Below are 15102 nucleotides of genomic sequence, written 5' to 3'. Positions count from 1 at the left end.
GTAATCGAGGGGGTTGGTTGGCAGTAGTGGAGAGAATAAACCTAATAATTGCTTAATTTATTCATGTAGCTTTGGGAGACTCATTATATTTTGAGTAGCAAGGTGAGAGAAAAAGGGAAGCCTTCAGATTGAGTAGAAATGTCTATTTCGTAGATGTTTTGTTCTGTGTTGGGCTTTGATTTAAATATAGTAGTCAGTGTCCTATTCAATATACGAACATAATGAGATGCATTTTTTGTTGTCATTACAGGTTTTGGAAGGTGACAATGAAATGTGAAGAAGTTACATTTCTAATGTGATACTTGAAAGTTAGTGACTGCTTGCGAAATTTTGATGAAAATTAAATATGACTTAGAAGCATTGCTTTATGAAGGTTTATGATGTCATCGGTTGCGACTGAACACAAACTCCAGCAGGCTGTGAGCCTGCAGGGAGTTGACCCAGAAACATGCATGATTGTATTTACAAACCACTGGGCGCAGGTAAAGTATGAGTTCCACCCTCTCCGCTGGCCTAGAGGCCTCCTTCCCCCTGACCCAGGGTTTCCTGTCTGTGACAGGGTTTCCTTCCAGAAACTGGGAGGAAAGCCCCTTCAGAAAGGCAGGAAAGCAGCTTTCTCTTCTAGCTTTCCTAGACTAGGTATCTGGTTAAAAACCATGGTTTTCACCACACAACCAATTAGGGCACATGCACGTTCCCCAGCAGTTGGCCTTCAAGTGAATCTGACCTCACTTTCAGTATACTTGACCGTGCTCCATCCTGTCTCTTCCCCTCCTCCCTGCTGACTTCCACCCAGACCTTAGACTCTGACGTGACAAAGCACACATTTTTAGATGTTTACCAAGTGTTGTGCTGATTCCTTCAAATGCCTTCTATCATGTAATCTTTCCCACAAACCCATAAGGCAGTTAGCATTAGCTTCCTCACTGAGGGAATGGAAAATTGTAGAGGTTAAGTAACTTGCTTGAAGTTATATAACTAGTGGGTTTTCAAGCAAGTATTTAGATTTTGGTCCCTTGACCTCTGTATTCTACCCTTTTTGGACTGGTGGTCAGGTGTAATTTAAGGGAAGACAGTGCCAGGTGTTACCTGAATTCATTACAAAGCCAATTATAAAAGTTTTATTATTATTATTATTATTATTATTATTATTCATTTTGACTTCTCTGTGACTCTTCTCTGATCTGTTTTCATGGATAATTAAGGGTTGAATGTTCCAGCTCACCCTTTTCTCAGGGAGTTTGCAAGTAGTAAAATAAATAAAATTGGCATTCTTTACTACTTGTCCAACATTACACTCCCAGGTGAGCTGGTAAGTGGCTATTTATGTGACAGTTTTTTAATGACTACCCAGTTCCTTCCGGTGTCCGGAAACAGCACATGGGTTAAAGCACTGAGCCTGTAAATCACAGCAATTATGGAGGATACAGTTTAGATCAAAAACAAAATTAATTCTGCTTCTGGGTCATTTGCACTTTGTAGCTTCTTGTCACTATCCAGTCCAAAGCTTCCAAAATTTCTTATGCATTTCTCTGACTTTTCACCATTTGAATCTTAATGGGTTTTCTCTGGATGTTAAGGGCACAGCTGCTTTAGCAAAGGGAAGAAAATAATTCAGGAGTTTTCCAGGTGATAGAATAATAATACCTTTGGCTTTGTACTTTTGTAAGATTCTTAAAGTGCTAGCTTCAAAGTGGGGTGGTGAACCCAAACGGATGTGCCCAATAGTCTATTGCGTGTGGGAAGAATATTTTAGAAGGCTCATTCCCATCTTTATCTTTTAAAATTTTCTATTTTGTGTTTATAATGTACATAATATATTCATAAATTAGTATGTATATGTTTATTAATTTAATTATTTGTCCTTATATTTTTTTAACTTGTAAGATTGCACAGTCAGATGCTCCCTATTGAGAACATTTTCAACCTCAGTCATTTCATTTGGCAGAGGAAGCCTTATCATTCTAATGTGCAGTCTTTGCCCTGGGCCCCATTTTGCTGATTTGTTTGTGTATAATACCTTTGCTTGTAATCACTTCTGCTGGAGTATCTGTGACGTGACCCATTTAGCATTCTGTACCCTCTTCAAAGACATTATAGATCATCAACCTCTTGATTTTATGTAGATGGATCATTTGCCCTCTCAGATAGTGTCCTGGGCAAGTTTTCTCCAAAGCTGTGGGAAAGCTGTGAGAATGTCTTAATTCAGGAAGGTGTGAAAATGCTTTTCCATTGGTGAAGGAGGAAATCCTGGTTCCAGAATCGTATTCTTCATGTCATGTCCGATATGAATGGCTTCAGCATTGGCAGACATTTCTGGTTATCTGAAGCATAGCTCCCTCCGTTTAGTGCAGAAAAACACCGAGCTGAGGGTAAGTAAGGATAACTTTGTCAGAGAGAATGGTGTTTAGTTAGTAAGCACGCCTTTTGTAAGTGGGGACACTCTTGGTCTCGTTGTTAACTTTGGTCAAGTTTCTTACCTCTTTAGTCTTGACTTTTCCTTTGTAACCAATCTGGAAAACATTCTCAGCTTCTGTCTACTTTCAAAGGCTCTGGAGGGCTTTCCTGTTACCTTTATCAATAAAAATGCTGGTTGCAGAAATTCACGTGGAGGTCAACGTGACTATTGCTGGCTGGGGATATGCTGAGTCCACACTTCAGTATACTACTGCAGGCACCAGGTGGGGGGTTGGGTTGGGGGGAGAGGGGGGACACAGGAATGGACGAGCCTTGGTCTGGGTTTTAGAAAATGTAGAAGTTAATTTGGATGCCAATGTGACAAACATTGTTATAAAATGAATGATAATGATTACAGGGATTAAGGACTACTATGGATGGGAAAGGCCTGGGAGATGGAGGCAGTGAGATTCTGCTAGCATGACTGAGGGAAGAGAAGGGCTTGATGTCCGAAAGGTCAAGGACACTGTAGAGAAGGGATATCGGAAACAAATGCTCAGCTTTGACTCTTTTTGATGGTAGAAAAGAGTGAGGAAGTCAGGGCAAGGAAGAGATGTGGGACTAAGTGTGAGGTAAGGAATGAGACCTCCAGTTGATAGGAACAAATGCTATTTATTGTTTTGGAGTTGCATATGTGAGTTGTTCAGGCTGGGGGTGTATGAAGAGCAGTTGCAGAGGATTGGGAAATGAGCTAAAATCTGACATAAACTCCTGTGATTCCTGGGGCTGTAGCCCCTGGGTTTCCCCAAGGCAACCTGGAAGGCCAGTGAGAAATGTGGCAGAGACAGAGCTGAGTGATAAGGTTTTATTTAGTGAAGTGTCCATTAGCTGGCAAGTGCAGCACCTTTTTATCCAGGGTGTTTCTGTTTGTCAGTGTGCAGATTCAGCATAATTAACATTGGGCGAGTTCTATTCTACTGCTTACTAATAGCTTCTTTTCCAGACCTTGAGTTTAAAAGCATACTTTGGGGGGGGGGGGTGAGGGGAGGGTCTCTTGCCCACCTACAACTTGCAGTGTGTCAGGGACAGCTAGTTATGTAACCAACCACCATCCAAGGCAGCCTGTGATTCAGGGCGGGTTTCCAGGGGAGAGTCCTTGAGTGGCCCAGCATTTCCAAACTGTTCCCTGGGTCTAGGGATCTCACGACATCCCAGATTTGTTCCACAGTGGCCATTCAGGAATAGTTGTATTCCTAACAGCGATCCTGGAGAATCCAGGCTGTAGGAAGTAGTCTCTGGCCAGTACTTCCTCTCACCTGAGATGCCATCTTGCATTGTAAGTTGCCAGAGCAGGGAATCTAAAACCCAGATCTGTCTGGATCATTCCTTTAGTTGGAATGATCTAACTTCAGTGGCCTCCCAGCTACAGGCTGGGATGGCACATAGGGTTCATTATGTCCTGGCTGCTTTCATTCCTCATCTCTTTTTTTTTTTATTATTAGTTAAGGTATTACAAATGTGTCCTCATCCCCCCCTTTAACCCCCAACCTCCCCCCCACACACAAACTCATGCTCCCATCCCCCCGTTGTCCATGTCCATTGGTTTGGCTTATATACATGTATACAAGTCCTTCGGTTGATCTCTTCCCCTTACCCCCGCCCTCCCCTACTTTCCTTCTGGGGATTGATAGCCTGATCGCTGTTTCTCAGTCTTTGGGTCTGTCCCTTTTCATCAGTCTATGTTGTTCTCTATAATCCACAAATGAGTGAGATCATGTGGTATTTATCTTTCTCTGACTGGCTTATTTCACTTAGCATAATGCTCTCCAGTTCTATCCATGCTGTTGCAAAAGGCAAAAGTTCCTTTTTTTTTTTTACCGCAGCATAGTATTCCATTGTGTATATGTACCACAGTTTTCTAATCCACTCATCTGCTGATGGGCACTTAGGCTGTTTCCAAATCTTAGCTATGGTGAATTGTGCTGCTATGAACATAGGGGTGCATATATCCTTTCTAATTGGCGTTTCTGGTTTCTTGGGATATATTCCTAGGAGTGGGATCACAGGGTCAAATGGGAGTTCCATTTTTAGTCTTCTGAGGTAGCTCCATACTGTTCTCCACAGTGGCTGCACCAGTCTGCATTCCCACCAGCAGTGCAGAAGGGTTCCTTTTTCTCCACATCCTCTCCAACACTTGTTGTTTGTTGATTTGTTGATGATAGCCATTCTGACAGGTGTGAGATGATAACGCATTGTCGTTTTGATTTGCATCTCTCGTATAATTAGTGACTTTGAGCAGGTTTTCATATGTCTTTCTGCCTTCTGTATGTCCTCTTTCCAAAAGTGTCTATCTAGGTCCGTTGCCCATTTTTTTATTGGATTGTTTATCTTCCTTTTGTTAAGTTTCATGAGATCCCTGTAAATGTTGGAAATTAAACCCTTATCATTCCTCATCTCTTATTGAGCTTCCGGAAATACCAAATTACTTGGAGTTCTTAGTCACTGCCCTCCTGGGCTGTGGCATTGTGCTATTTTATGCCTCTCTGCCTTAGGCACTTCCTCTTCTTTCTGCCTGGAATAGCCCTTCCCCTGGTTACATGCCTCTCCTGCAGGCCTCATGTGGGACATCATTTCCTCCAGGAAACCTTTCCGCCCTCTTGTATGCTCTCACTCTGCTCCAGCAGCACCTCCAGTGTTCTCTCATGGTTAGACCAACCACCTTTCACTAACATGACATGCACAGAGTCTTTTTCCCAACCTCGTGATCAGAGACCATTTGTTCACCTACATCTTCAGTGCCAAGAATATGTTGGCATATTGTGGATTTCAACTTGCTGAACTGAAACACAGGAAACAGAAAAAACAACTTCTGGAAGAGAGAGGTGACTTAGAAAACAACTTTGAACATACACTAATATTCAAACAGTTTATAATTTGCTACCAGTAAGATCTTTGGACTTGTATTTAATGATCAGTGATCTGGCAGAGTGTGTTGTATTGTGTTAGGTGTGTGTGTGTGTGTGTGTGTGTGTGTGTGTAATTTTTATAGAAGTCTATAAGACTAGTTTATAGTCTCGTAGACTGTTGCTTTTGTCTCTTGCTTCTTTGCTTTTGAATGGAAGAGAGAGCAAGAAGTAAGCACTGGTCCATCAGATAAACTATTGAACTATACTGCCATATGAATCCTTCCTCCCCCCCCCCCCCCACACACGCTAGTTATTCTTAATGGCACAGTTGTAGTTTGTGAAGCTTCATGGCACATGCTGTACTCATTCTCTATCTCCTTTTAAGCACTGAATCAAGATTAGTTATATACTTAAAGGTGTCTGCTCTTAGAGCCAGGAGAACAGGGGTGGTAGGTTATTAAAAAAATCAGTTATGAATGCACATTTCTTTGTGACTCTAGTTAGTCAGTAGCCCAAAGCATTTCCTTACCACTCTTAGTCTGCAAAAATAAGCTGTTATACAATTTTTTTAAGATAAGAAAATTTCAGAGCTAAAATAGAGTAATGCTGACTGATGAATAATACTCTTTGTAATATTTTAAGCAATAAGACAAAATTAAAAAAATAAAAGCTAGTCTATTTAGCAGCTTTTTCTTCTAAGGAGATGGTGGGGATAGGAAACACTGTGTTATCTAGATTAGTTAATTAAGTCAAATGTCTTCCCACAGCGCTGTAATGAAAAATAGGTAACATGTTTTAAGTATAGTGTCTGTGTAGAGCTCCAAGTAGCCTGGCTTTACTGAGAGCGTGGAGAGCACTTGTCCGTGCATTGGAGATGTGCATTTCCACCTGTTCCCCAACACTCATTCTCTTGATCTGCTCTGCTTATCTTCATTCCTTTGGTATGTGCCTTGTCATAGAATCATGACGGAGAGAAATTAAGTAAAGTCTTCGAGAGATGAAAAGTTGGGCAGTATTAGAGAACTCTGTTTAATCTTCATGTCTTAGTAACATTTAAAAAAGTTGTTAACAAACATCTGACCAGTACTTCCTCTCACCTGAGATATTTGTTAACATTTAAAATTTGTATATTTCTTCTCAGCTTTTCAAGTAGCTCTAATTTTGAAGTAGAAAATACAGCAGAACAAAAGCTATACTTCTTAAGAGCAATGCCGCCAACCTTTCGGACCTCACGGACCACCAGTGGTCTGTGGACCACCGGTTGGCCACCGCTGGCTGCTTTAGAGAGTCAAGGCCTCCCTTCGTACTTCTCTTAGCCTGTCAAGTGGTTACACATGTTGAAATGTCAGCAACTCTCCCATGGTGTGCTTGGCGATGTCTGTTTTTTGCTGTGGTTGAACTTACAGTGTTCTCTGGAGTATTATTACATAGATCACTACTCTTAAGTCCTTTCCCTAATACCTAAATTTTTAAAAAAGACATAGCTAACTAAGCATTAGTTTATGGTGTTTTATTGACTGATGTCCCTACCATGTTTCTGCATTGCAGTAATTACTGAACTGTCTTTGGTCCCAAGGAGGGATGGCATGTACATGTAGCTCCTGTATGAACCTGGTTTACACCAGATTTAAACAAGTCTCTGGGGTTCAGGACCAGAGCTGAGTTAACCAACTTGTGCAAGAATACATGTTATTGTTTTATGTTATCTTAATACAAAAAGAAATGACTTAGTAAAGGTCTCCCACAGGAATAGGTGTGCAAGGAATACCCCAGACTTAAAGACCAGGTGTTAAGTCATGAACAAGTACTGGATGGAAGCTAACTTTTGTTGTATTTATTTGGTACATTAAGTGGAATTTGCTTAAGATTGCTAAATCCTGCTTTTCTTCTGTGTGATGGAAAATGTTGCTTAGTAACTTGGTTTTTTTTCATGCTGCCACTTTTAAGCATTCCAGAGGATTTGGAAGTATGGGTTGTACTCATGTGACTTTCTTAAAATAACTAGGCTCCAACTAAAGTAGCATAAATAATCATCTATTGATTCATGCATATATATGTGTGTGTGTGTATACACATATATATTATATAGAACAATGTTAAGATGGAGTCAAAGCTAATCTCCTGAGAGGGAAACATTTGTGTTTATTGTGAAGAATAATCATTTGTTATCTTGAGGTGTGATTATGTGATTTTTGTAGATCTTTTGATTCTGAAAGCATTTGAATTTTCTGTTTAGAATTTGTGAATATTTGAAATCCGGGCCCATTTGCAATGACTGATGGGGCGCATCATTACAGCTAAGGATAGGAGTAGCTAATGCTCCTTTATGAAAGAAATATGCTATTTGTTCATCTTATTTAGCCCCGATAATCCTAATATATAAGATTCAGTGGTTCTCAACCTTCCTAATGCCGCAACCCTTTATACAGTTCCTCATGTTGTGGTGACCCACAACCATAAAATTATTTTCGTTGCTACTTCATACCTGTAATTTTTCTACTGTTATGAATTGTAATGTAAATATCTGACGTGCTATATGTGTTTTCTGATGGTCGCGACCCACAGGTTGAGAACCGCTAGATGACAATTTGTATATCAGTGTTAACACTGTTGATTTTTTTTCATTTGTTTCTTTTTAGAGTTGTGATAACTTACATGTGGATCTATATATGATCTGGGCTCATAATTCGCACACATACATACCAGCTTGTATTTATTAAAGCTTGTAAATCAACACATGTCTGGCTGTGCTCAGCAAAACATTTACAGTATAATTTCTGATCTCAGCTGGTTTACCCACTTAATGACCATGGACTTTATCAGGGGTTGATTCGTTTCTTAAATGATATTTGCAGCCTAATGAAGTGAACTTGTTTAGTAAAAGAAATATTTGCCATGTGTATTTTGCTTGCTTCTGCTCTGTTCTCTGCTTGGATCCCTCCAGCCCCCCAATTGAATCCCTAAGACTGAGCGTATCCATAGTTGAGAAGAAACTGGGGCTGGGAAATCTGGGGCAAGGTTGAGAGTGTAAGAGAGAGAATATAATCAGAGAATGGGCAAGGCCTGGGGATGCTGCTGGGGGCAGTGTGGGATCATGGATCCTAGACCTGGAAGGTCAGAGTTGATACATAGGTGAACATAGGCAGCAAGCAAAAATCGGGGACACAGGAAAATTGGAGTTTGGTGGGTACAAAGGAAAATATAAGGAGACATCCAGATCACATCAGGAACCAGTCTGCAGAAATTGAAAGAGCTATGACACCACCTGGGCAGCAAACTTGGAATATGAGAACTGAAGTTCTTTGGCATTTCAGTGCAAGTTGTGCTCTAGCCAAGAGTTTATAAGGCATTCCCTGTTTGGACAGGAACCAGGCCCAGAGTGTGGGCCCCCAGAGCCCACTTATAAAAGCAGGTCATGGGTGTGTCTGCCTGGAAGGGGAAGGGAGGAGGCCTGGGAGGGTCCTGGCACCTAAGGAGAGAGGTAAGGACTTGTGGCAGCACAGGCAGAATCAGCACTTTGCTGGGCATTGTGTAGTCCATGACTCACTGGCCTCGGTTGTAACACACCCACCTTCCAGGCAGTAAACCATCCCTGGGCTGGGAATGAATAAAGGGCTCTGGATGGTTCTGCTCCATTCCAGGTGATCAGCAAGCCTTGTATCTTCATAGGTGTTTATAGCTCTGTTCTCATGTTTCTCTGCCCATTAACCCAGAAGGCAGTGGGAGCTACACTATAAAGATGCTCTGACTTAAAAGCTGCTAAATAGTTTGCATTTTATATAAAAACCTCAGTTCTCTATTTTAGATTTTTCATAGAAAAAAATTGCAAAGAAATACATTGGAATAAACAATATTCAAGAGAAAAATGTAACTTATGATTATGTATATAGTTTTTGTGTGTATTACTTGTGTACATTTAGATATATAATATATATATGCATGCATATAAGTATAAATACATATGCATAAATATATATTGCTCAGGAATTTCTGAGGATGAGATTTCCAATTATTAATTTTTTTTAACTCAGTGTTTTGGTCCTTTTAAAAAATACATTAGTACAAAATTACTTTGTCTACTTTTATTTTTACTTATATTACGAAATTAGATCAATTTATAAGAAAGAACTTATGAACCTGACTATCTCATTTATATCTTTTCAGACTCACTTCTAATCATACATCTCCTTGTCAAATATTTAGTTTTTAACTTAAATTATTTTATACATACACTTGCAGGTAATTATATGATTAGTGTTTTAATAGCTTTATTGTATGGTGAGGTAACATTTTGATTATAATTCTCTTCTTTTTGACCATTTGGGGAAATAATATTTTTATTTTTCATTATTAAAAATATCACCAGTGTGAACATTTATTAACCAATTATTTTTGGGTTGTTTCCTTTAGGCATTTCTCCCAAAGTGAGATTAACAAGTCAAAGGGGAGGAACAATTTTAGTAGTTTTTGTACATATTGGCAGATTGTTTTCCAAAGGGATTGAGCTAATTTGCTATGCCACTATTGATGTATAATGTCCCAATTTTAGATAGTTAAGGCAGCCTGAGCACACATGAGAAGTATAATTACATTTCTACCCCAAAGCCTGGCTGTATAGATAGCTCTCATACATAAACTTAATATGTGGACATTGAAATTATAGAACTGATAAGGCAGGGCAGCTAATTTGTTCTTCAGAACTTGGAGCCTTAAAGTTAGGGCTTTGGAGCTGGAGACTATGCTGTGTTGACGTGGAGCCCCCTTTTGGACAAGTGTGGTACTGTGATCTCTGTCACCGAGGCCGGAGCAAAGGGAAAGGGGGACGGGTCCCAGCATATCTGCCAGTGAGGTTATCAAGCCTTTGAGGAATTCTGGGCAGCTTCTTGTATGTTAGGAAGGGTGGGGGCATTCTGGAGTCGGCATGGAACGAAGGAGGGCATGTCCAGTGGGCACGCTGGGGTCACCAGTCATTGAGCCACGTACCTCCTGGGTAGCTGCTAACCAAAGGTCTTTCTTATTGAAAATGTCAGCTCAGGAGTGCTGGGGTGATTTCTTCCTTTGTAACAGAATTGTTAATTTTATAATAGAAGTGGATAGAGATGACAGACTCTGTAGAATTCTGTTCATTCTATAAGGATATAACTTGCCTGGCTTATAAAGGTTCCTTTGCCCTGTTTCTGACAGGGGAAAACTTAGAACTCCCCCTGAGAACTAAACTTCTGTCATCGCTCTCATGCATGCTGACACAGCATCGTACCATTGCCAGCTTCTCCAGTCACTTGCAAACATTCTGTAACCTAAATACAGAACATGTAACCGCATGTTACAGAACTGGGCCAGGAGGGTGCTGCATGCAGTTCAGACAGGCAAAATGGAATGACAATGAAGCCATCAGTGTTTGGTTGTTTAAAAATTATCATGTGGATAATTGTTACCATAAAAGTCATAAAGTTACATGGGAGTTGAGATAAAAAACATTGTTTTAGTTTCCAGGTGCCAAAGTAGAAGTCAGCATTGATGGACAGAGAGAGGCAGGGAGCATCCACAGGCTAGCAGTGGCAAGGGAGAGAAACACCATGACCCGATTAGGGATTTATTCATTTTTTTTTTTTTTACTGTCAATTGACTTTTTCTTTTTGGTGTTCAAAGATATATAATGAAGTTTGCCATCTTAATTAACCATTTTTGTTGTTGTTAATCCTCACCCAGGATATTTTTTCCAATGATTTTTAGAGAGAGTGGGAAAAAGAAGGAAGAGAGAGAGAACGCGAGAGAAATATTGAGGTGAGAGAAACACATCAATTGATTGTCTCCTGCACGCACCCCAACCAGGGCTGGGGATTGAACTTGCAACCCAGGCATGAGCCCTTGACTGGGAATTGAACCCATGACCCTTCAGTGCACAGGCTGGTGCTCTACCCAGTGAGGAGCACCTGTCAGGTCCATCTTAACCATTTTTAAGCATATAATTCAATGGCATCAACTACATTCACGATGTTATGCAACCATCACCACTATTTCCAATACTTTTTCATTACTCCAAACAGAAATGCTGTACGTTAGGGATTTATTTTATAACTGGTTATCTCAGAACTTTTTCTGGCTTCAAGAAATGCAGACATATGCCATATGTTAGAGCTGATTCTGCTAGGTATATGTCTTTTGTTAACCAGTTTCCTCTCATCCTTCCTAATGTTGCTTGCTTGGCTGAAAAGGGTGCTTGTCCAAGTAGAGGAGGGTAGGATAATGTTCTCTCAAGGGCCTATGAGGATCTGTGTTCCTCTGTTGAAATCCTCAAATCAATGCTATTTATAGGAGAACACAGGTAGTCTTGCTTATTTAATGTATTTTAAGATTAAAAAGCAATATTTTTGACAAGTTAGAAAAAATTTAAGAACTTGTCATCACTTTGAACACAGAAAAGGTTTATATTTTTCATATTTCTTTTTGCTCTTTTTTTCATGTTTTTGACATGGTTGATAATGATGGACCTAATGATATAAAGTAACTGATTTTTTTCATCTAAAATATCATTTACAAGTTTTTATTTTGCTCAATCGTCTTCATAACAAGAGGCCCAGATATGCATGTGGCTTAATTTGCATAAGCATACTACCTTCTTTAACAGTTAGGTTGCCCAAAATGATAACTATTATAAATGAATATCTGCAAACATCTTCCTTCTATAGTTTAACCTCTTCATCTTATTCTCATGAGAGAGGCAAACACAGTGCTCACCTATTTCTTGTGGGCCATGGCTCCCATATCTTCCGTGAAGATTTGGCACAATCGGTGCCCTGTTTTTGTCATTATGGTAGACATCAGTTGGTTGACAGATGTTTGGTTTGGTTACAGGTTGTGAAGATCTTAGAGAAGCACGACCCCTTGAAGAACACCCAGGCAAAATACGGGTCCATCCCTCCAGACGAGGCCAGTGCAGTGCAGAATTATGTAGAACACATGCTCTTCTTGCTGATTGAAGAACAAGCCAAGGATGCTGCCATGGGGCCGATTCTGGAATTTGTGGTCTCTGAGAACATAATGGAGAAACTCTTCCTTTGGAGCCTGAGGCGGGAGTTTACTGATGACACCAAAGTCGAGCAGCTAAAGATGTACGAGATGCTGGTCACCCAGTCGCACCAGCCTCTGCTGCACCACAAGCCCATCCTGAAGCCCCTGATGATGCTGCTGAGCTCTTGTTCGGGAACAGCCACCCCCGCTGTGGAGGGGAAGCTGGTTGTCCTGCTCAACCAGCTCTGTTCCATCCTTGCCAAAGATCCGTCCATCCTGGAACTCTTCTTCCACACGAGTGAGGACCAAGGGGCAGCCAACTTCCTCATCTTCTCCCTTCTAATTCCCTTCATTCACCGCGAGGGGACCGTGGGTCAGCAGGCGCGGGACGCTTTGCTTTTCATCATGTCTCTCTCTGCCGAGAACAGCATGGTGGCCCATCACATCGTGGAGAACACCTACTTTTGTCCTGTAAGTCCCACTTCCCTCATCGCCATGCTTTTCACCCAGTCCTCTTTCCTTTCTTGTGCTGGTGATAAATACTTTATTAGTCCTTTTCAGCCAGTTGTACTTGGCACCTTCTTTGGAAAGATTTTTACAGGATATGTTTGGGAGGGGCCAGGGCAATCTTAAATCGAGATGCTATTTGGTTGAGCAGTGTCAGCTCAAAATATGGAACCTACATGTGTAACCGTGTCTTGGTTCACTTCTGTGGGGTTAGAAACTATTTTAGTTTTCTCTAAGAGCATGGCCTGAGCAATTGGTAAGACCTGCTCTTTTTGTATTTTTAGCTTCTCAGGTTTATTGTGCACCAACGGATCATGGCATGTGGTGAGACCCCTCACAGCTGGTCTCACAAATTAATTTCTTTCTCAGCAAGATAATGACCATAATTGTGGATACAAAGCACCGACTTTATTTTTGAAAAAATAAGTACCTATTTGCAGTTGGAGGTAGCTAGAAAGACTCTTCTGTATCGTTTCTTAACCATTGGTATGGTGAGAAGTAACATGTAAGGTCGCTTGCAGATGGTGAAGTAGCCCAGGTCCAGTCCCAGTTCCAGAAAATAATGGGAGCTGTCCGGGACTCTTGAGGTGCCTCAGGGCTCTGGTCATTATTTTGGCATTAGTGTTGGCTTTGGAAGGAAGATTCAGAGGACAGATTTATATCTTCTTCTGGCCTGTCAGTTACGTTGGGCAACAGCTATTTTTATTTTCCCAACTCAGTGAACATTTCTGGTTTATTTCCATTGTCTGTTCTTTTTACCAGTTGCATCGTTGTATTTCTTTATAAACTATAGTGTCTTAAATATGCCTGATTCTGCTGGCAGACTGCATAAGACCATTAGTAATTTTTTTTTTTTTTTTGGAACAGGCCAGGCAAGTTGACATAAGTAGATTAGATTCATTGTTAATTAACACTATATGGGTAGTTCTTGAACAGGCGTGAGGGCACTTAGAGGGCATTTAGAAATGTATGTGGAGTGTGTTTGGTTGTGATAGGGGCATGTGGTGGCTGGGGAGGAATTTAGTGTGAGGGGGCCAGGGATGCTGTACAGCAGTTTGTGGAATGGTCTTGCCCAGTAAAGAACTGACCTGCTTGAAATGCTAGTAGCAACCCTTGTGAGTAATACAATGTATTTTGCTTTGAGGTCCAAAAGCAGTAATTTTCTTTATACTACTAAATTCCTATTTCTACTAATAAACCAGGGTCACCTCATATCTGGTGAATATTTATTTCAGGCCAACAGAGAAGTAAAATTTTTTGAAAAATAGAATTTCAGTTAAAAAATTGAAGATACGAAGTATCTTTTCCCTTCTGGGTTCTGACCAATGGAATAAGAGATTGTACAAAGATTGATAGTCACATGGGAAGTGAAGAACTGATTCGTTCATCTGTGCCAACATACTAAGTTTCTCTTTCTCTGAGCTGTCTGAAAAAATGTTTATCTTCTACTACAACAACATTACTCACATCCAGCTCCTCCTTTTTATTCTCATTCCTACCATCCTTGTGTTTAGACCCTAATGTGTCTCCCTACTTTCTTAGCATCTACCAAATTCACCATCTTACATTGTCAGATTATACTCCTAAGAGAATTCTGATTTTGCTGTTTTATGGCTTACATTTCTTCAAGAGCACTCCAAACTGGATATAGCAATTGTAGCAAGCAGAATAATGCTCCCCCCCCCCGCCCCGCCTCCCACTTCAAAGCTGTCTACATCCTAATTCTTGAACCTATGCACATGGCTAGTAAGAGATACAGTCAGAATTTGAACCTGGTTAGTTTGACTAAAGGACCCATGTGTTTAGTCACTACTTTGTACTTAAGTAATAAAATATCAAGACTTATATTTTTGCACCAACCATAATTATAAAGCACCAACCATAAAGAAAAGACTGGAATTAAGAACAAAAAAACACAGACTGGGAGAAGATATTTGCAACACACATAAATACAAGTAATTGGTACCCATAATATACAAAAATATTTGTAGTGCTACAAATTAATGAGAAAACATTAGAAAAATGGGCAAAGGATGTGAATGAACAATTCCCAGAAGACACCCAAAGCCCATAAACATATGAAAATATGTGTGTCTTTCCTAGCATTGGAAATGCAAATCAGTTCACAGAGACATCAGATACTGCTTATCTGAGTGGTGAACTGTTGGACATCTGGTAACACCAAGTGTTGTCAAGGGTGTGAAAAAACAGGAACTCTTGAGAATGTAAATTGGGACAATAAATCAGGGGAGCAATATGGCAATATTTAATACAATTGAAT

The 15102-nt window shown here is 40.4% G+C and overlaps 1 protein-coding gene across 1 annotated transcript in view; it reads left to right on the top strand.

The window, feature by feature from the left end:
- Positions 1–377: 377 nt before the first annotated feature.
- FHIP1A (FHF complex subunit HOOK interacting protein 1A) overlaps positions 378–15102 on the top strand; it is a gene marked incomplete at its 5' end in the record, with an annotated part of 84029 nt that continues 69304 nt past the window's right edge. The window contains 2 exons of the mRNA XM_081091634.1: positions 378–482; positions 12159–12785. Of these exons, the coding sequence (XP_080947760.1) occupies positions 378–482; positions 12159–12785 (732 nt within the window). The remainder of the gene's footprint in view (positions 483–12158; positions 12786–15102) is intronic.

This window comes from Myotis nattereri (assembly GCF_964212035.1).
Source record: "Myotis nattereri genome assembly, chromosome: 5".
In the NCBI taxonomy this organism is placed as follows: domain Eukaryota; kingdom Metazoa; phylum Chordata; class Mammalia; order Chiroptera; family Vespertilionidae; genus Myotis; species Myotis nattereri.
The sequence above is the reverse complement of the archived record's forward strand: the minus strand, read 5'-3'. Positions and strand labels throughout refer to the sequence as shown.